The sequence below is a fragment of the Dipodomys spectabilis genome, unplaced genomic scaffold (genome assembly GCF_019054845.1).
Source record: "Dipodomys spectabilis isolate Male_0828 unplaced genomic scaffold, ASM1905484v1 ptg000075l, whole genome shotgun sequence".
Taxonomy (NCBI): domain Eukaryota; kingdom Metazoa; phylum Chordata; class Mammalia; order Rodentia; family Heteromyidae; genus Dipodomys; species Dipodomys spectabilis.
The window spans coordinates 13,156,989-13,179,092 of NW_024870752.1; the positions used below are offsets into that span (position 1 = coordinate 13,156,989).

At 38.7% G+C, this 22,104-nt stretch overlaps 1 protein-coding gene across 8 annotated transcripts in view; it reads right to left on the reverse strand.

Moving 5' to 3' along the window:
• Positions 1–22,104, reverse strand: part of Dock9 (dedicator of cytokinesis 9) — a 259,553-nt gene that overhangs the window by 7,579 nt on the left and 229,870 nt on the right. For all 8 annotated transcript variants that reach the window (XM_042682626.1, XM_042682624.1, XM_042682620.1 and 5 more), the window contains exons 46-50: positions 13,463–13,585; positions 12,717–12,830; positions 11,050–11,196; positions 6,193–6,403; positions 765–955 (exon numbers count right to left, since the gene is read on the reverse strand). In XM_042682626.1, the coding sequence (XP_042538560.1) occupies positions 765–955; positions 6,193–6,403; positions 11,050–11,196; positions 12,717–12,830; positions 13,463–13,585 (786 nt within the window). The remainder of the gene's footprint in view (positions 1–764; positions 956–6,192; positions 6,404–11,049; positions 11,197–12,716; positions 12,831–13,462; positions 13,586–22,104) is intronic.

The following is a 22,104-nucleotide window of genomic DNA, read 5'->3' on the forward strand; positions in this document are numbered from 1 at the left end:
AACCACACCTTCAGCCCTTTTATGTACTGGTTGTTTTGAGTTAGGGTCTCACTCCTCACCAGCTCTGCGCCTGGACCTGAATCTATTTTATGCTTCAAGTTTCAGCTGGATAACAAGTGCACATTACCACATTTAGCTTCTTCCTTTGAGACAGACATGTAGAATCATGATTCAATGTAGGATGACCTGGAACCATAATCTTCCCAGTCTCTGCCTCCCACATAGCTAGGATGGCAGGTGCATTAGTGTGCTGAGATACTGGCTAAGAAGAGGTCTTATGGATTTTTCTGTTCAGGTTGGCACTGAATTGCAACCTTCTTCATCTCAGCCTCCCATGCAGGTAGGATTATAGGCATGATTTTTACTCAAAATATCACTAAGCGTGAACCGTAGTTTTTCAGATACAATTATCATAGAAAGAAATAGTCAATAATTTTACTGGAAAACCTACTAGTATTTACCTTTCCTATTTTTAGAATACCTTACTTTTCAGGCCCTTCAACTAGGCCCCTATGGTGAACAATTTCCAGCAGAGAGCTTCAGCAGAAAGCTTAGTGACAGTAACATATCACAGGTCAACAGCCCACAAGAGTGGGGTGGGATGGTATTTAAAGTTCTGGTTGATATCAGGAGAAGCTACAAAGATGCTAGGCAAGGAAATGTGGATTAAGTGGCAAACCAGGAAGTCACATGGTACCCTTGCTGAATGAAGGTCTTGGAAGCTTCAGGGGGCAAGGGAGGCTTTAACTCTGCCTTTAACTCACCTGAACACTCACACTGCCTTGGAGTTTGAGCTGGAGTTTGATCATGTCTACTTCTGCCGAGGAGCACAGCTGCCGTAGCTCGGCCACCTTCTTACTCATCTCATCGATGGCCACTTCGATGGGGTTCAGGTCAGTGTGGTGCTGATACATGACTGGGATCCGTTTCTTCACATAAGGGAAACAGTGTATGGCTGCCAGGGAGCAAGGGTCAGAATTATCCCATATCTTGCATAATCTTTATTTACTATTGCTGAGCTGCAATGAAAATGACTATTCCCTTCTTACATTAAGGGACCCAAAGTTGCCAAAGTCACATGCTAGTGCTTTGTGGAACTGGAAATGATGTCATGTATATTTAATGCCAGGTTGTATCATAAAGTTAAGAGGGACGGGTCCTTGTTATTCATTTAGCATGAAAGATGTGTCTTTGAATAAAATCATTTTGTCATTCCTTGCTCAATTTTCTTATCCATCAATATCCTGCCTTCCTTGGAAGTTATGAAATAGGAATGAGTTAGCACATATAAGATAGCCTTGAAAACAAAAATGCCTCAACAATTTTGAGATACTGCATAGGTTAATTGCAGAAAATTGTTCCATAAAAATGTCTTCAAAATTATTTTTCTTGGGGCTGGGAAGGTGGCTCAGTGGTAGAGCGCTTGCCCTGCATGCATGAGGCCCTGGGTTTGATTCCTCAGCAACACATAAGCAAAAAGAAAAAAGCCGGAAGTGGCGCTGTGGCTCAAGAAGTAGAGCGCTAGCCTTGAGCTGAAGAGCTGAGGGACAGTGCCCAGGCCCAGAGTTCAAGCCCCATGACCGGACCCTCCCCCCTAAAATTATTTTTCTTCAAAAGACTTTGAAACCTATGTTAAATATGCACCAATCTAAGAGACTAATGAAAAATAACACATGGGACTATTTCTAAGCAAAGCATTCATGAAGCTAAAATGCACAAACTGTTGAAACTATACTACTAATAAAAGTATTTCGAATTCAAGTGATGCAGTATTAGTAAAAACTTCAGTTTGTTATGCTTTTACACAAGAGATGATTAATTCTGTTTTTACTTATTATAAGACTTTTGAACATATCAAGTTAGCTTAAAAACAAACAGAAAAGAAACAGATTCAAATTTAGTGTTTCACATTTTTATCTCATTGCTTTATACAGTACATGAATAGCCAAGAAATTCCCATTTAATGTATATTTATTGAGACATTTACATATACATTAAGAAACAAAATCAAGATAACCATTCTTTAGTAAGTTTACTCAACAAGACTTATCACAAAATAGGAAACAAGGTCAGCATTCAGAGGGGCCATCAGTGTTCGGATAGAGCTGGAAGACAACCTTATTGGTCATTGCTCAAGAGGTTTTATCAAATGAAGGTCAAGTTCCTGTCCTGGGTTTTCTTTTGTGTCCATGGGGATATACTTATTTTTGGGAGAGGTAATGAGGTTTCCACTCAGGACCTTCCACTTACTAGGCAGGGACTCAACTCTACTAGACAGGCCTCGAGCTCATTTTTTGTGTTGTTATTTTTCAGATAGGGGCATTTCTAGACTTTGATCTTCTTGTTTTCCTTTCCCATTGTATCTTGGATTATAGGCATGTCCCATATGCTTAGTTGCTACCACTGAAATAGAGTCTTGTGGGCTTTTCGACCCAGATTGGAACCATGCTATTCTGATCTCAGTCTCTCATGTAATTTAGGATAACAGATGCATAACCACAGCAGTTATGTATTGACTGACAAGGGGTTTCATGAAAACTGCAATCCTCCTCATCTCAGCCTCTCAAGCAGCTAGGATTGCAGGCATCAGCCACTGACTGGCATTTGGCTGACAGACACTTTTGAAATGGCAGAACAATAAGCCCTCTTTTATATTATGACAAGATCTGTGCACTGTTGCTTACAGTAGGGAAGTGATACTCTGGATGAAGGTAACTTTGATATGTCATATAGAGGAATGCTATATTACCTTCCCATTTGTAAGGGAAAAGTACTCGTGGGAAGGTTTCACAAGGGCAGCAGTCATGTCATAGCACATTTAGTGTCACAGTAATTCTGAGAGCCCTGATGTGGGACACCATTATTTAAGAGAAAAATCAACCTCCAGGTTAATGCTTGGGAGGCGGCTGTGGATCCCACTGATTTGATTCCATTTCAAACTCCTAAGCCTCTGCTTCAGAATGGAGACTTCAAGAAGCAAAGGAGAGAGGTACACTAATTACTATTCAGAGAAAACTCAAGATCTATGTACAAGACCACCAGGTCCCTGCGATTTGGGATGCCCTGCTACAGATGTCCTGCTGCCTTGCTGTTTGATGAAGCTCTCCCTCAGTCTTCCTGGGGTCCAGGCACATCAACCCTTCATTTCCTGAGAGTCTATGTACAGATGCACTGGTCACTCCTCACCTTCAAGTGTTGAATCAAATATCTTTTCCTCAATGAGGCCTATCCTGGCTACCTCATCAAACTGCAATCTCTCCCTCAACCTCACACTCAACCTCCTGCGTTTTTGTTCAGAACATGTGCTATGTCCCTTTATATGGCCTGCCATTGTCTTCTCCTCTTGCTGGGATAAAAGCTGCATGGGGCCACAGACCTTTTTTGGCCAGTATGCCAGTTGCAAAATGGTAAGGGCTCAATATGCCTTGTTGGGTAAATGAATGTATTACAGATCTGGAGACCACATATGTAATTGCAAATGGGAGAAGATAGAAAGCTCGAAGACCACCAAAGCAAGCCCTACTTTTTTTTGATACGTAGCCCACAGGAATGATCCGTGGCAGGAATTGGTGACTGGAGGGAGAACTCAGAGTGACTATAAGGAGTGGGACAGGTGGAAATTTCCAAACTCAGTGGAATCTGGGCATAATGTGGAAGACCTTGGAACAGTGACTGGGAAGAAACTCATTGTCAGAAGCCCCAGGAAATAAGAAAAGGTAGGCTCAGATTCACCCAGGGAAGGTAGAGGCTGATCATGAAGGTTTTCAAATGTTGACATGATGGCAGTCACCTGATTGGCAACTCTCTAGGAAGGTGAGCCTTTGCTGGAATGAAAGGCAGGGAAGGTCAGGGCTCCCTTATATCCTATAAGGCCAAAGATCAGGTTTGAAGCAACAGGTTTGATTCTTGTAGGAAGAATCGAGGAGATTTAACAATTTAAGGGAAAACGCTCAAGTTCAAAGTCTGTAAAAGGCCCTTTAAAGGTTGATTTAGAACTTATATGCTTTCAATAGTATTTTTATCATTCTTTCTCTAACTCTACTCTGCCTAATAGCTATCTTTTCAACATTTCAAGATATTCCAGGACAACACTAACACCCTTTGTTCTGCCCACCATCATCCCTAAAAGGCAAGAAGCACAACAGCAAAATCAAGAATATGCTTTTCCCTCTTGGTTACAATTTATAACATTATTTAGCATAATTAGTTGGAGGTTGAGAAGGTTGAGCAATCTGCCCAAGTTGACACAGTGAAGTTCTGAGCCTCAGGTCAGACTCTCTGTTCCCAGAACAGACAAGGATTGGTCTATTCTGCCTCTCTGTTGGGCAGTTACTCTTTGTCCCTTGGTTCTGATAGTCATATCCATTATCTAATCTAAACTAGTTCTGTAACAAATATAAACTGTAACCATGAGGATATATGTTCTGGGAAAATACCTTATGTCATGAAACAGTATGCTATCTCAACAATAATTATGATACAAAATCCTGATGCTTTGTAAGGCACAGTTCTCAAATTGGAGCATGCATCAGAATCCCTGTTGTGCTTCGTTAGCACAATGGCCAACTCCTGTTCTCTGATTCAGCAGGTTTAACACTAGGACCCAGGAATTTTCATTTCTATCAAGTTCCTAGGAGCTGCTGATGTTGCTGATCCTGGAAGCAGCTTTGATCAAACTACTGATTTAAAGAATCAAAAGTGAAATCATGGTACAGACAAATACTATCTGCTGGAAATCTCCATCAAATATTTGAAACAGTTAATTTGCCATTGAGATGTGCATTAAAAAATGGATTCACACAAGGGAGGAGCTAACATTTTTGAGGAAAATATTGTTTGTGCTACATATGTTATTATCTTCTGACAGTAGAACTAAGAATGCTTTAGGATTATTTATTTTTAGGATTATTTATTATTATTTTTATTGTGAAAATACAGAGGGATTACAATTACATGGGCAAGGTAATGAGTACATTTCTTATCAGGCATTGTTGCCTCCTCCTTTGTTGTAAAGTTCGTTTTTCAATACATTAAACATATCTCATTTTTCACATAGGGCAGGTGAAAAATTCATAGCAATATCTGGACGTGAGTTTTTTTTAATACTGACATATTTTAGTAGCAGCTTTACTGAGATACAAATTACATACCATATAATTCACTTACTTAAAAGTGTAAGTTCACACATGAGAGCTGAAAACCACTGAAATGCAGCATCTTAATGGTGTTACTTTCCCTTATGATTGTGTAATTACAATTTCTACAATCTTACTGGATGGGAAATGTCAATGTCAACCTCTAGATAAGCATAGGTGGCAGGAGGAGGGTGGGGATGTGTGTGGGGGAATGGCTGTTTTCCTGGTTGTACTTAACAAAGGCTAATCTCTGGAAAATGTGCCAAATGATGGCTGTATTTGAAATGCCTGACACTGGAGCAGCTCTTTTTTTTTTTTTTTTTGTAAAGATAGTGACTCGCTATTAGTTTATACTAGTTAGGCTGTTAAGCCTGACCTCCGGATGGATGCATTTACCTTTCCTAAAGAATGTAAAAATCACCCCCAAAGTCAATTAAGATTATTTCAGTTGAGGTGGCTTCTGAATGCACTGAGCTTCCTGTCCAGGAGGTATTTGGGCTGAAGTTAGGTACTGATGTCAGCTGTGTGAGGTAGAAGGGAGCCAGCCAAACATCCTACTTTTGCATTAGGCAGAAATTACTGAGCAAATTTGTTCTGTGCAGGTCAGTTAGAGAGACACGTCTGAGGTGGGCTTCCCAACCTGGGGGACACAGTTGGGAAAGGAGCATGTGGGTTTCAGAGGGGCATCCAAAATCAAAATCACCTAAAATGGTGTGCAAAAGTCTCTGGGCAGATCAAGGGCCATTGTTTTCCACAGATTTTAGAAAGGGCAAGTAACCTTACCTTGGATGTAAACTGGTGTGGAGGAAGAAGAATGTATAAACAGATAACCATAAAAATGTCATGAGCATTCCATAATAAAACTATATTGAACTTATATAACTGAAATTACTCTGTATGTATATTACTTTTATAACAATAAAATAAAATTTAAAAAAATTAAAAAATCCATAATGAGAGTGGAAGAAGCTAACTAAAGTAACAAACGGCCATTCCAATTCTTGAAGTTTTGGAACAGAGTACTTTCATCTTGGCATGGGGGGGAGGGGTGGCATACCTGTTAGGATGGTGCGCCGTTTGCACTGCTCTTCTACCCCACCTTGCCTTTTCCCAGTCTGGGTGAAGGGCATCTCAAACATGAAGCGCCGAATGTTGTGTGATCTTTCAAACTCTGTTTTTCTTTCCTGTAGTTCTTTTTCATCAAAAAATGGGACGACATGAGTCACCTGGATATAGGCATACTTGGAATCCAGATCCTTAGGGTTGACCTTTAAGTGAATAAGTGAACAGCAGAAATGAGGGTTATTTATAAGAATCTCTCAAACCTTAGCTAAGCTGCATTTTCCAGCTTTTGCTGTTGTGTACAGGGATTTGTGGAGTCTGGTGCTTACTAGGCAGGGATTCTACTATTGAGACCTGTCTCTAGTCCTTTTTTGAACTGGATGTTTTTGAGACAGGATCTTACTTTTTGTCAGGTGCATGTATAGACCACATTTTGCCTGTTTACATTTCCTGTCCCTGCTGGGATGACAGGTCCCCACTACCTCACTCAGCTTCTTTCCTTCAGACTTTTTCCAAGGTAGACTTTTCTGTCAGGGCTGGCCTGCAACTGTGAACTTCCTGATTTCAGCTTCCCATGTGGTTCAGGTACGAGCCTCTGGCACCTGGTTTCCAAATTTTTATTAGTTAATATTTTGGAAAAATTTAGAAAGGTTGGAAGAAATGATACAGGGAATATTCATATACTTAACACTAAGACAAACACTGCTAACAGTGTATGTTATAGGAGTATGTTTTTAAAATCCATAAACCATGTATTTATGCACATGTATATACATACATGTGCCTAGAATGTAATTTGTAATGTTATAACTATAAAGCTGTGTTTGAAACAGAATCTTAACAATGAATACACTTCTTATTTAGTTGTTTCATTTTTTTTTGTTTGTTTTTTGGTCAGTCATGGGGCTTGAACTTGGCGTGGGCACTGTCCTTCCGCTCTTCAGCTCAAGGCACACGCTCTACAGCTTGAGCCACAGCACCACTACCATTTTCTTTATTCTTGATTAATTTAGAATTTCCCTATTTCTCTTTCATAACATTATTTTTTTTTTTTACAGAAACCCTGATAATTTTCTTGTTCATGACTCCCTATTCCACAAGTGCAGATTTTTTTCTCTTTTCAAAACCTTATTTTTATATATTTGGCTTAAAAATGTTTTTTAGGAATATGACTGAAAGGCCCCCAACTGATCACTAATCTGTAATCAAATCAGATTAGATGCAAATAGCTTCTGCTTAATTTAAAACAGGTAAAGATTAATCTGAGACTAATTTCACAGCTATGCTGTGAGAGCTGCTGGTGTTTTCGTGTCTGTGATGTTATAGAAAATCACATTTTCCATAGAGAAACAAAAGCTAATTTACTAGAGAGACAAATCAATTTTACCTTAATTATATTTAACCTTTGAGAGTAATGAAAATGGATATGGAAGAAATGGCTGTGCCAAGAACTTGTAACAGCATGGGCTAGTGAATGAGAACAAGATGTTTCACTGTTATAACAGATGTTTGTGAAGAAAAGTAAAAATAAATGTGAGAATGTCTTGTACTTAGAAGGCAAGAAAATAAAGTCAAAGGATGTTATTCTTATTTAGACAAAACCAGGTGGCTAATCATTACAATTTTTTTTTTTTGGTGGTGGTGATACTGAAATTGAACTTGGGGCCTCACTGGTGCTAGGCAGGCACTCTACCACTTGAGCCACTTTATTAGCCTCTTTTACATATGTTATTTTTTTAGTTAGGGTCTTGCTAATTTTGTCTTGGGATGATAAGCATTCACTACTGTGTCCAGGCATTGGTTGCGATGGAGTCTTGTGAACTTTTTGTTGCCTGTGCTGGCCTTGAACTATGATCTTCAATCGCTGATTCCCAAGTAGCTAGAACTACAGGCTTATTAAGCTATTGAGCCCAGTTATAGTTATGTTAACTTTATTCAAACCTACCAAAGTTTTGCTTTCTCAAGGAGAAACACTTTCAGTCAGTGAACATGAAACCTCATTGCCTGGTTTTTGGTGTTATTTCCCTGCTCTTCATTTTCTAGGAGCAAGAGTAAAGCATGGTGCTTTGTGTTAGGGGAGTGAAGAGGGTAGTTGGAAAAGAATTCTTTAACTATTTAAGTTGCTATACAAAGAGATGCATAGATAAAAGAGGATAGAAGAATTATTATGACCCTGGAGAAAAGGTTGTAATGTTCTCAATCAAGGTTTGATCCAGTCAAGGGTTTTGATTTTGGAGGAAAAAAAAGGCAAAGTGGACCTGAGAAATTTAATCTATGGAGTAAGTGGGTCTTAATAAAGTTGTGATGAGCTTTCTAAAAATGCGTTATTCTCTTTCTCTTCATGCAACTCTGTTAAAATTACATTGAGAATTAAGTGGCGCTGTAGCTCAAGTGGTAGAGCGCTCGCCTTGAGTTGAAGAGCTGAGGGACAATGCCCAGGCCCAGAGTTCAAGCCCCACGACCAACAACAACAACAACAAAAAAACTATATAGAGCACTCAGAGAATTAACCCACAAGGACCCAGGAAGGAGGATAAGAAAATAGTGAATGAGAGATTTTTTTTTGGGTCCGGTCATGGGGCCTGAACTCTGGGCCTGTGCGCTGTCCCTCAGCTCTTCAGCTCAAGGCTAGCGCTCTACCACTTGAGCCACAGCACCACTTCCGGCTTTTTTCTTTTTGCTTATATGGTGCTGAGGAATCGAACCCAGGGCCTCATGCATGCAAGGCAAGCACTCTACCACTGAGCCACCTTCCCAGCCCCTGAATGAGAGATTTTAATGAATTTTTAGAAGACAGGCATGTGGAGATGTGCTACCTGACGGGGTAGAGTGTTATGACCCCATGGCTAGAAAAATAAGTGGAGTCAGTGCATCTTTCAGAAACTCAAGGAAAAGCAGCACTTGCACTCCCTAGAATCGGAGTCATCATATAAGGTGTGAGGAGGAAAACAGACCAAAGGCTGCACTTGGAGTTGGAAACTCTGAGTTCCTTTACCTAGTCCCTATCCCACAGAAACAAGTCATCTCCTGGAGAAACTGCTCTGGGGAGGTTCAAAGTAGGTCCATTAGTGTCAGTGGAAGGCAGAGACAAGGCATAGAGAGGGTGGAACAAGGGTGGCTAAGTGAGAGGCTGTAGACTGAGTATGGGCCTCTTATCTTCTCTACTGCATCCAGAACTCTGCATCTTCTTTCTCTCTTCCCTATCTAGCTCCCTATCAACTTGGGCAGAAGACTGAAGTATTAGGAGACTGAAATATTCTTCTCTGGAGAAAGGGAAACAGATTCTAGACTGTGGGTTTGGGAAAGACAAAGGATTGCAGACCATTCCAAAGGAGCCCTTAGAAATAGGCAGGGCTCTTAGTGCTGGAGAGTTGAGTACCAGAGTTTTGTTTTTTTTTAAATATTAAAAACGTAAACACACTGGGTGGTAAGTAAGTGGTTACAAATGAATTAACAAAGAAAATAGACTCTATAGAGAGTACAAATAGTACAGTTCTTCAACAAGACTAAATGAAAGCCCAATAAAATAAGTACAAAAAAATAGATAACTGCAAGAGGTGGGGCCAAGGAGAAAAGGACAGAAGAATGAAGCAAGGAAGAGGGGAGCACGCAGGCAAGAATTCATTGTATATACCACAGAATTGAGAAATATAAGAGAAGGAGTAAGTTGAAAGGGGTGAAGACTTTGAAGTGATGATCAAAATCAAGATGCACTGCATGTATAAACTGCTTTGTTAAAAGGCAAAAAAATCGAATATGTAATCCAAAATTAAGATAAGTAAGGGAAAGGGAGGGGTGGGTAAGAATGTTGAAAGGGATGACCATGATCAAGTTGCTCTATATTCATAAACTGATTTGGTGAATGGCAACTCCTTTGTATAACTATTTGAAGATAATAAAAATATTAAAAAATTATCTTTAAGTAGTTATACATGGAGGTTTCAATTTAACATAGCAACTTATGAGTGCAATGCATCTTGATCAGGAACAGAGGTCAACCAGCAAGACAAGGTCTTGCCATGTAGCCTAGGCCAGCCCTGAACTCAGGACCATCTTTCATCAGCCTCTTGAGTAGTGAGATTACTGATATAGGTAGGTGCTACCATGCCCATCAATGAAATGTTTTGAGGGAAGGGGAGGGACACCAGCTTCTTAGAGATGTGCTGAATAGGTTGGCTTAGATATTCTTCAGGACAATGATGGAGATTTAGAAAGGGTCCTCCTGAGAGCCAAACACCAGAGGATAACCACTCTAAACAGGAAGTAGTCTTCTCAGTCATTCTGGCTAGTAGTCAGTTCCTTGGTCTGCCAATCTGTCCATTCATCCATCAGCAAATACAGAATAAAGCAAGGCTTGTGTACTGCGCTCAATGCAGAAGAAAGGGGCAGTGTGGAACAGAACTTTGGAATTTTGCTCTCTCAGAGTTCCTAAGTATTGGGACTAAAAATAGCAAAATCTCTTCAGATTTTAATTATTTTGTAAAAGAAAATGCTACTTCCTACCCATACTTTTTACATTCTTTTTTGTTTTTGTTGAGATAGGGTCTCTCTATATAGCTCCCAGCTAGCTTGAAATTCTGTGTAGCCTGGGCTGGCTTTGAACTCATGACCTTCCTGCGTCTTGAGTGCTAGTACATACCATATCTGGTTAAAAGAAGATAATTTAACAATTATATAGTGAAGGTTTACTTAATATCAAGCATGTAATGGAAAGCACAAAAATGTAACAACTATTAAAGACTGTCCTTAATTTTTAAAAATAAATTTATGAATATATATTGTATAATCAATAATATGTGATTAGTCAAAACAATATTTCATTGATATAAAATTTATCTGTAAACAGTCATACCTTTCCAGAATCTTGAATCATTTTGACATTTTCAGAACCAAATTTATCTGAGTAAAGTTTAAGGAGTCTCTGAGAAATTTCAGACAGAGGTGTGAGTTTGGGTTCTTTGTAAATATATTCCTTTCCATCTTCATCTTCAAAGAATCCCTGTGACATAAAGCATAATTAGTGTTGGCCCTGAATATTAGCCCAAGGCTTATTATCCAGGAAGGGCTTTTTTTTGTTAAAAGGGTGAAAAAAACCAAATAAGCAAACAAACAAAAACCACAAGGAATGATTCTAAAATAAAATCCTATTTAAGCAGGCTGTCTAAACAGGAAAGAAAATGGTAAGAATGTGGAGTTTGGGTGCCAAGATAAAGGAAAAACATAAAATCGCAAGCTTATTTGAGAATGTTGTCATTAAGTATTGAGTGAAATGAAAGAGTTGGATTCAAGACTATGAGCTCTCAGTGAAATCTAATGACAGTCAAGCCTGTTTCACATTCCCAGGAAGCAGAACTCAGAATGACTAGCAGCCTAAGACAGTCAGGTCTCAGAAATGCACACAAGTCCCTCTCCTGACATCTTCCATTTACACAAGGTTTTACAGCATGACCTGAAGCATTTGGGTCTACAGTAGGTAGAGCAAAAATCAGAGTTTGAATAAATTCTATGTAGATGTACTGATGAGAAAAGTATTAATGGTCTGTTGCACAATAGTAGAATATATATTGTTTAGACCAATCACATTTGACCACAAGGCTTCAAACTGTATGGGAAGTGAAAAAGGTTGAATATTAAAAAGTCCAGTTGGGGTTAATATTTGAAATAAAAATTTAAAAAGTTTCTCATCTAAAATAAAAGAGAAAAGGGTACAAAAATCATATATGTAAAAAACCAAAATAGGATAAGATGAAACAAAAAAAATCCACATCAAACCAGGAGTTTAGATGCAATAATTTCACTACATTACTTGCTTTTAGGCATTTACTATAATTACCTCCACATCTGTTTCACTGTCTGTAAACTGGTATTGCTATAAAGTTATAAAAGACAATAACAGAATAAATTGAAGGTTATATAATGCTCATAGAAAACCACCCACTCTAAATAAATGGACTATAACTTGTACCATTTAATAATGTTAGAGCTTGAAGGTTAAAATTTAAGTTAAATTTAAATAAACTCTCATATAAGGTTTCTCAAATATTACAATGACAAATACACTCATAGAGATATTATTTTAACAAAAGATAAAGATGTACAGAAACAAAGGAAACCATAAAGTCTTAATTTTGGTTTAAAACATGCAGTACAGATGTATAAGGAAACAGATGATTTATTTCTGTAGATGAAATACAATGTTAATTTTCTCTTTGTAATTTGTAATGACTGGACAAAATACATACACACTTGAAAAGGAAACTTGCAAACCACAATGAAGTACCAAAGATGCTGCTAAGCATGTTAAGATCTTAAGAAGAAAGAACTTACCGCTGCCTTAAGAAAGTAATAAAGAAAAGACAGAAAGAAAGGAAAAAAAAGCAGAAAGTTTACTATGGAGGAAGATAAGAACCATACAAAATTTATCAAATTAGCATTTATAGAACGGAAAAATATAAGATATTGTTACTTTATAAAAAAAGCAGGACTTAGGACAGCTTACAGAATTGAGGGAAGACTCACTTGTCCAAAAAAGGCCACTCGGAAGTAGGTTCCCAGAAGTCTGCGGCCTGAGTGCATGACCTCAGTCACTTTGCTATAAGCCCGGTGTAGTGTGTCATACAGATGGGATAGCCTCTGAAAAGCAGAACAGAACCCATGTCATCCCATTTGTAAATAGCTGAATCAATTTTAAAATGACAACCAAATGTGATAAAGTAGGTGAAAAGTCCTTGACCATAAGTTAAAAAAAAAAAAAAAAAAGCAAGAATGTATTTTGACTTCATAACTTGCAACCAATATTAGCTGCACTGCTTCCTACTCAAAAAGCCAGCCTGCCTATGAGGACCCATTGAACTTCCATATGATGGTAAGCAAATTCTATTTTCAAGTTAATACAAGATTTTGGAGCGATCACCTACTCCTACTATTCCTACTCCATTTTATGTGCTAAGGGCAAAGGTGGACCTCTGATGAAAAGGGCACTTGCTGATTACAATGCTCTTCTTTTGATGACCTTTTGAAGTGAAGTGCTGGGGTAGAAATCTTGTAGCTTGAGATGTGGGGACGTCTGTGTAGAGGTGGGGCCACCCCACATATATGTAATGCCTAATAACTCTTAGGTGTGGTGCCTGGTGATCTCTTTTGGTGGGATGTGTAAAGTCAGAGACCATGGTTATCAGTGAACCAAAGCCTGTTTGCCCTTCTTGCAGTAGATCTGGAACATGTCATCCCATTGTCCTTGCATATAAAGCCAAAAATCGAGATACCTCAAAATCCCTCCGCTTCTCATAAATGGGGATGATGAGTTTATAGATGTCGGCAATCAGCTCATAGCGTTCTGCCTTCCAAAGTCCATCTGCACACTGCTCCAGCAGCTCCATCAGTACATCCTGATCAAAGAGGAAGACCACCAGCCAGAGAAGAGCATTACAAATAATACAATGTTGTATTTTTGTGCAATCCCTAACCAGTAAGATGGGTAGGGGTGAAATTTCAAAATATACAAGAGATACTGAACATTTTAAAAGCAATTGTAAATCACTTAATCAGAACCATATTAACAATGCAAGGCCATTTAACTCTTATGTCATATGTTACACATAAATAAAACTGTCATTTCGTGTGACTGAACTTATAAAAAGGCATGTCAGTGTTTCAGGCTTCATCATAGGTCTTGTTAAAGCCAGATGTATGTAATAATCACCACAATAGTGACAGGCAAAGTCAAGAACAGAAAACTAAACACCATCTTTTTCCTTTGTGTTCGCATTACGAAGATGTGTTCCCTAAGACTTTTATTTCAAGCCTCTTCCATTGGACAGTGTACTACCCTAAGCATGACAAGTCTTCATCTTATTGAAATACTGGAGGTATTGAAATACTAGAGTCCTACACAGAAAGTTGTGAGACCCAGAGATTCTTTTTTGGGGGGGGGGTCCGGTCGTGGGGCCTGAACTCTGGGCCTGGGCACTGTCCCTCAGCTCTTCAGCTCAAGGCTAGCACTCTACCACTTGAGCCACAGCACCACTTCCGGCTTTTTTCTTTTTGCTTATGTGGTGCTGAGGAATCGAACCCAGGGTCTCATGCATGCAAGGCAAGCATTCTACCACTGAGCCACCTTCCCAGCCCCTAGAGACCCAGAGATTCTTAATTTCACACTTTAGCAGTTATAGCTCAGAATCTGGAGTGATTTTAATGCAATTTTATAAAAAAGAAAGTTGTTTGTCAGTGAATTAAAAAGTTATAAATATCTATCATATTACTGATTCTTTTCATTCATTAACAATCATCTGTTCAAATATTGTACCAAATATCTACCATGTGCAAAGCACCATGCTTGACACTGAGCTTAAAAAACCAAATATATGTAAAAAAAAATTAAGTCTGTGATTCATAAAAACTGCTTGATATATTTTTCCTAAGTGTGGAGGCCATATTTTGCATGATGTTATGGGTTAAATAAGAAATATATCCCATAGGTTCATGTGTTGAAGGCTGTGTCTTCAGCTGGTGGCATTATTTTTGGAGGTGGTAGAAAATTTAGGAAGTAGGGCCTAGTTGGAGAAGGGAGTTGACTGGGAGTAAGCCCTTGAATGGTATGTTGGTATTCCTTGTCCTGTTCTTTCTCTGCTTCCTGGGCACCATAAACACCTCTGCTTTACCATGGCCATCGATCATGATGTTCTGCCTTACCATGGCCCAGAAACAGCTTGCAGACCATGGGCTTAAACTTCTGAAATACAATCAAATAATGAATCTTTTCTTTTTTTCCTAGAGCTTGAACTCAGGGTTTGGGCACTGCTCTTGAGCTAATTCTTTACTCAAGGTTAGCACTCTACTACTTGAGCCCCAGCTCCACTTCTGGCTCTTTTTTTTTTTTTTTGGTGGTGAAATAGAGATATGAGTCGCACAGACTTTCCTGTCAGGGCTGGCTTCAAACCTCAATCCCCAGATCTCAGCCTCCTGATTAGCTAGGATTACAGGCATAAATAAAATCTTTCCAAAGTCCATCTGCACACTACTCCAGCAGCTCCATGAGTACATCTTGATCAGCTAATCTTTCCTTCATTTTTTATTCCCCCAGTTGTGAAGATTTGAACTCACCACCTGGGCGCTGACCCTGAGTTCTTTTGCTCAAGGCTAGTGCTCTATCACTTTGAGCCACAGGGCCCCTTCCAGTATTCTGGTGGTTAACTGGAGATAGTCTCATGGGCTTTCCAGCTTGGATTTGAACCACAATCCTTAGATCTTGGCCGCCTGAGTAGCTAGGATTACAGGTGTGGCCACCAGTGCCTGGCTAATCTTTCCTTATTTTAAACTTTTTCTCTCAAGTATTTGTCACAATTATGAGAAGCTAGTTAATACAAATGGTCTGTTAGGCTATATGACATAAATGAAACTTTCTTTGAAGTAGATAGCGACCCTCCAAATCACACACAGTCATCCTCAGAGCTGCCAGAATTTATGTACAAGAGACAAGTAGCCACCAGTTGAAAGAGAAGTGCCATGCATGGTAAGATAACAAAGACAGAGGAAATCACAGTGATTTCAAATATGCAAGGCACTGGTTTATTTAACACTAGCCAGTGGATACCTGGGTTGGTAATGAGGAAGCTAACTCCTCTGCTCTCACAGAGATCAGAGTCTAGAGTAGGAGATGGGTCAATAAAGAATAAGTGCACTGATAAGAAATTGCAAGGAGTCAGGAATGCAGAGAAGAATGTACCCATCTAAAGATGATAGGGGAGGTATAGAAAGTGATGACTGAGTTTTAAAGGGTGACTCAAGAGACACAAAGAGAGGAAGTGACAATGGGAGCAGAGAGGAAACAGCTCCACTGAAGGCTTGGGAATGAAGACAGTATTGTATCTGAGGACTTCGATGGGGTAGAGGATAAAATATGAATCAGAGAATAGAAAGACAGGAGGCTGGGGGGGTGGGAAGAAATAACAAACCAAACTGGCACACGAAGTTTTCTATGTAAAATAAAAATTAAATGAAGAAGAGTTCAAGCCCCACGACCGACCAAAAAAAAAATACCAAGAACCCCAAAACCCAAAAAAACCCCAAACAAACAAAAATGAAGATAATTTTGAGATCCAAACACACATTTAGACATATATCAGTTATCACAATAGACAAGGACCATGTTACTTACTTTAAATGGTTGTCTATCAAGGCATCTGTGCAACAATTTTTCAGGTACATTTTAAATAGATTTTGTTCCTTCATAAATACATTAGACTCTATGGGTACTCTCCAGAGTCAAATGTTTCTAACTGGTGAATACTATCTTAAATATTTCTTTTTCCTAATTTATTCAACAGACAGACTGGTGGGAGGCTGAGTAACAGTGAGACCTGGATTCAAGTAGTATGTATGATTCTATAAAATATATTTATGTATGCTCATAGATAGATGAATTCATTATTGAGAAATCTGTTATGTTTGCTATGAAAAATGGACATCAAACAAGAGATATTCCCCAGAATGGTTGGGGAAATGTGATAAAGCAAACAGCAGTAAACATTATGAAAGAATATCACCAAAAGAAATTATTATTATTATTATCTTTTGGTACTAGTCCTGGGACTTGAAGTCAGGACCTACGCACTGTCCCTGAGCTTTTTTGCTCAAGGCTAGTGTTCTACCACTTTAGCCACAGATCCACTTCTGTTGTTGTTGTTGTTCGTTTTTGGTGGCTAATTGGAAATAAGAGTCTCCTGGACTTTTATGCCTGGGCTGGCAGGAACAGGTATGAGCCCTGGGTGCCTAGCAAAATAATTCTTTTTTTTTTTTTTTTTGGGTCCGGTTGTGGGGTCTGAACTCTGGGCCTGGGCGCTGTCCCTCAGTTCTTCAGCTCAAGGCTAGCGCTCTACCACTTGAGCCATAGTGCCACTTTCGGCTTTTTTCATTTTGCTTATGTGGTGCTGAGGAATCGAACCCAGGGCCTCAGGCATGCAAGGCAAGCACTCTACCACTGAGCCACCTTCCCAGTCCCGCAAAACAATTCTTAATAGTTATTGAGAATGAGGGGGATAGCATATCAACAACTTTTATACTTTACTAAATATTAATTTCTCTTCTTTTCTAGGCATTAAAATACCACCTACTATTATAAATAAATGATAACACATACTATAAAAAGCAATTAGTATAGTATATATTAGTATAATTTTCTCAAGAATGGGATATATATATATATATATATATATGTATGTATGTATATGTGTGTTTAATGTATGTAGACACATCTCCTAAATCCTTTTCTCATAAAAATAGAGTGTGGATAATTGCCTCAAAGCAAACTTTGGTAAGATAAATATTCAAGGTAATATAAACTCTATAAATGGACATTTACAGTGGATATGTACTGAGTAACAATTCTTTGAATAGAAATAGTAGGCAGTAATTACAAATAGGAGATAATATGTCTAATTATAATAAGCCATAAAGACTAAAATATATAACTAAACATTGGAGTATATGTGTGTGTATGTGTTTGTGTGTACATGTGTGTGTATGTGTTTGTGTGTACATGTGTGTGTGTGTATTCTCAGTACAAATTCTGCATATTTAAATTCTCAGAAGTCACTATATCTGGGAACCAATCCAGAAAGCGGTCTGAGTGATAACCTTGAAAGGTAAACATCCAGATGCCTAATGGTTTTATCACCTTGCTTGTTTAAGCACAAAGGCATTGTTTTCCCCTAAATTGTTGACATAAGAAAGGAACTTGTTGGGGATGTGGTGGCTAATGAACTCTATGCATCCAGAAAATATACATTTTATATTAGACTAGACCTAAAGATTTCAGTGCACCAAGGTCAGAAGCCATTGAGGAAGCTTTTAAAAATGTAATTAGGCAGTTCTGTTTTCAAGGGTGTCATGTTGATGCAATTAAGGGCACTGAGCATCTGTCTGTGGAAGTAGCACATGAATGCTGTGTGTTGTATGTGTGTGTGTGTGCATGTGTGTATACACACGAGCACAAAAATGACAGTATGAGAATGTACTTGTGCAGGGTATTTTAAATATTTTCATTTAGATATCCTTCACTCCATCTTAGGATTAATTTGACTTAATTAACCTTACCTATAAAGCTAGATGCTGTCTTTACCACCTACCATTTGGTAATAATTAAACCTATGATCTTGTTTGGGCAGTGGCACCTGATTGTACAGGTGCAGCATAACTCACATTTTATAACACTTCTATGATAACACTGTTTCTGAAGAAACATCTCACAATTGTCATCAGAATAATCACTTGGGATGCTTCTTAAAGTGCTGATTCCTGAGCTGTATACCCATCCAATGGAATCAAGATATGAAGGACAAGAAAGAGAATCATCTATTTATAACAGGAATGTAAGTAATTCCTAATGAGACTAACATGGGAGGGCAAGCTCCTCACTCATAAACCCTGTGATAGTACAAGTCACCATAGGCAGTCTGTGGGATGAATCAGCATGTCAAATTAGAAATGTCTAGGACAAAAGAATTCAGACAACTTTGAATTTGTATTCACAGGGACTGTCTCTTCTCAATGGAAAGAAAGCATCTGAAGTTCTGGCAAGGATTCGTCTTGCTCACCCTTTTATCCCCAGCACCTGGTCCAGTGCCCAAGCAGTCCCTGTATGTATTTCAACATGAAGCAGGGCAACAAGTTCTGGTATCAGGCAAAAGTAGAATAGTTTCTCAAGTTCCTTATTCACTACTACCATTGTTGGGAAAATCTCCTACTAGTGAGGAAACACCAACTCAAGTTATATACTTTGTTGTTGTTGTTAGTCATGGGGCTAGAACCAGGCCTTGGGCACTATTCCTAAGCTTTTTTTGCTCAAGGCAGTGCTTAACATTTTAAGCCACAGCACCATTTCTAGTTTTCTGGTGGTTAATTGGAGATAATAGTATCATGTACTTTCCTGCCTGGGATGGCTTTGAACCATGATCCTCAGATTTCAGCCTCCCGAGTAGCTAGGATTACAAGCACAGCCACTGGCTCTTGGTTCTTTTGAGCACTCTTAGTCAAGGAAAAGTGGATGGTTAAGTAGCTCTGTAGGGTTATATCACCAAACCTAGATGGGTCGTAAACAGTGAACACTGAAAGGATCTTTTGATTTCTGAGATATCCTATTGATGTAACTTTTTATGTTTGTTACTGGCAGTTGTTTCTGAACAGAAACAATTGGCTCACAGAATTCAGAGACTTGCAGAGTTAAGTTCATATAACGGTAAGTATACTCAATGGTAACTGCAAGCGAGACTTGTTGCTTTATAAAACAACAGCTAGCAGGCTACCTAGTCAATTGTCTTCATCTTAGGAAAGGCTCCATTCTATAGAGTTACCATGAAGACTGCTAAGTGAGCACTGGCCCATTTCCTAGGAAAGAGCATTAAGGTTCCTTGTGTAAGCCTCTGGTTACAACATTTTCACCAACCAATCCATATATAGTTTTGTTTTGTATATATCTGTGTAAAGTCACCTAATATAACCTGTACTGTTAACATTAAATTCATGCCCAATCCACTAGAACTCATGCACGATAAAGATTATAGAATAATGTGATAAAATATCACATGTAATATTACTTAGGTTCTTAGGCAGTACTTTAGCAGTACACTGGGGCCATTTTATCATCAACTAAAAACCATAACCATGAAAATGTAAAAAACAGAACTAAATGGACCCCAAAAGGAATACCTGTTGACAGTATAAGATTGAAACAAGCCGGGCGCTGGTGGCTCATGCCTGTAATCCTAGCTATTCAGGAGGCTGAGATCTGAGGATCGCGTTCCAAGCCAGCCTGGGCAGGGAAGTCCCTGAGACTCTTATCTCCAATAAACCACTCAAAAACCGGCAGTGGTGCTGTGGCTCAAGTGGTATAGCACTAGCCTTGAGCTGAAGAGCTGAGGGACAGCACCCAGGCCCAGAGTTCAACGACAGACCAAAAAAAAAAAAAAAGATTGAAACACGAAGTCAGAGTGCCAAGAGAACTGATTTGGGCTTACAAAAAAATGTCAGCAGACCATATGGCTGAGTTGGACCAATGGCAGGCCCTACCAAGAGACTATAGAACAGGGGAAGGTGAGGGTGGTAGCTTCTCATGCCTTTCCTCTGTGCCAGTATAAGATCTCTAGTAAAGCCTACAAGTCCTGTAAGGTGGCACCTCTATGTATTTTCCACCCCGCTTTGCTCTCTCAGATAAGGGTGAGGGACCCAGCTGTTACTAACTTAAGTGATACTGCAACTTTCCTTATTGGTTTTCCTAAATGCTATCTGAAAATTTAAAAATTGTCTCTCTATAAGACTTTCTTTACTTTTGTAAATGTGCCATCCAGGTCCGGCCAGGTCTGCTTGTCATTAGTTAAGAGAAGGGATTTATTATTATTTATTTATTATTTATTTCTACTTGGGCCCTGTAGAAATTGAGCACTTTAGGGAGCTTAAATTTTAATCTGCACAATTCCAGATTGTAAAATATGAATTGGATGCATCTTTTTATCTAACCAAAAATGTCTGGGAGGGAGTCAATCTTTGGATCAGTCAGAGAATGAAGATACCAATTAAAACTTACTGGGTGCCTGCTGCTAAGACATTGTATATTTTTAGGTAGCTCCCCTGAAAAATCAGTTTAGGAGACCACTTACGACATTTAATTATATTTATGAATGCAGATTAAAATTGGCAATGATTCTTACACTGTGTCACACACTTATTTCCTATCAGGCGTTTCTCAAACTCCTTTCTCTCTGGCAGAGATTTTCATATTGTTCTTTTTCTTGAGACATCTGGGTAGCAATATGCAAATGTACTTGACAGTTTCTATTTTCTCAACTTTTAGAATATGTTCTTCTTTCTCCTCCCCTTGCTCTCAATCTTGATGTGCAGGGTTTGTGCTGAACTTTATAACTGTGATGTCCATATCCTAACCACTACAGATTGTCATGTACCATGGACTTTGTTAAAGATTTACCAACTTTATGATTTAAGGACAGGATGGCAAATCCATATTCTGAAATAGCTGACAAAGTGGTCCTCATCAAATGCTTAGTTTTACCCCAAAGGGGTGTCACTCATAAGTTTCCCCAACAACATCTTAATTTGGCTTGACAGGCTAATTCATTAAGTTCTTATAACTACTTTAGCCTATTAAATCAGATAAGCATATAGGTTTCATTTTATCATCCCTGTAGGATAAGTTACTGGAAAATGTTTACTTTCAAATCTTTAATTGCTCTTGGCATTGTTAGTTTCTTTATCTAATTGCAAACAAAATGTTGTACTCCAGAGGTCTGAGTAGGTAGCAGGTACAAGAATGGTTCCCCAAAGCAGACATTATAGTCACACCTCTTCTCAGAGAGAAGCTCCAATCAAACTTCGCCTTGAAGGGAAGAGCTCCAAGTCAACAGTATATGGGCCTTGTCTCCCTCAGTGATAGGTTACAAAATGGAGAGTTAAAAAAGTAAAACTGTTACTGTCTACCCAGGTACTTCAAAGTGAGATGACAGAAGAGCTATTATTGCCATGGAATAACCAACTTTCTTGCTTTCTAATTACAATAATTAGAAAACTTTATTTAGTGTGGCTAAGCTTATTTTAACATTTAAACTTCTGATACAGTATCCTCCTTTTTCACATTTAGTTTTTTTTTTTTAATTGTGAAAATACAGTATAGAGGGGTTACAATTACACGGGCAAGATAATGATACATTTCTTATCAAGATTGTTGCCTCCGCCTTTGTTTCCCCTTCCCGTCCCTTTCACATTTAGTTTTTAGTTTCAAGGGTCATTTGAGACTAGACAATTTATAGCAGTGGTTCTTAACACAACTGGAACTTAAAATCACCTTATTTATCTTCAAATTTACTAAGGACTCCAAAGAATTTTTGTTTATATTTATGCT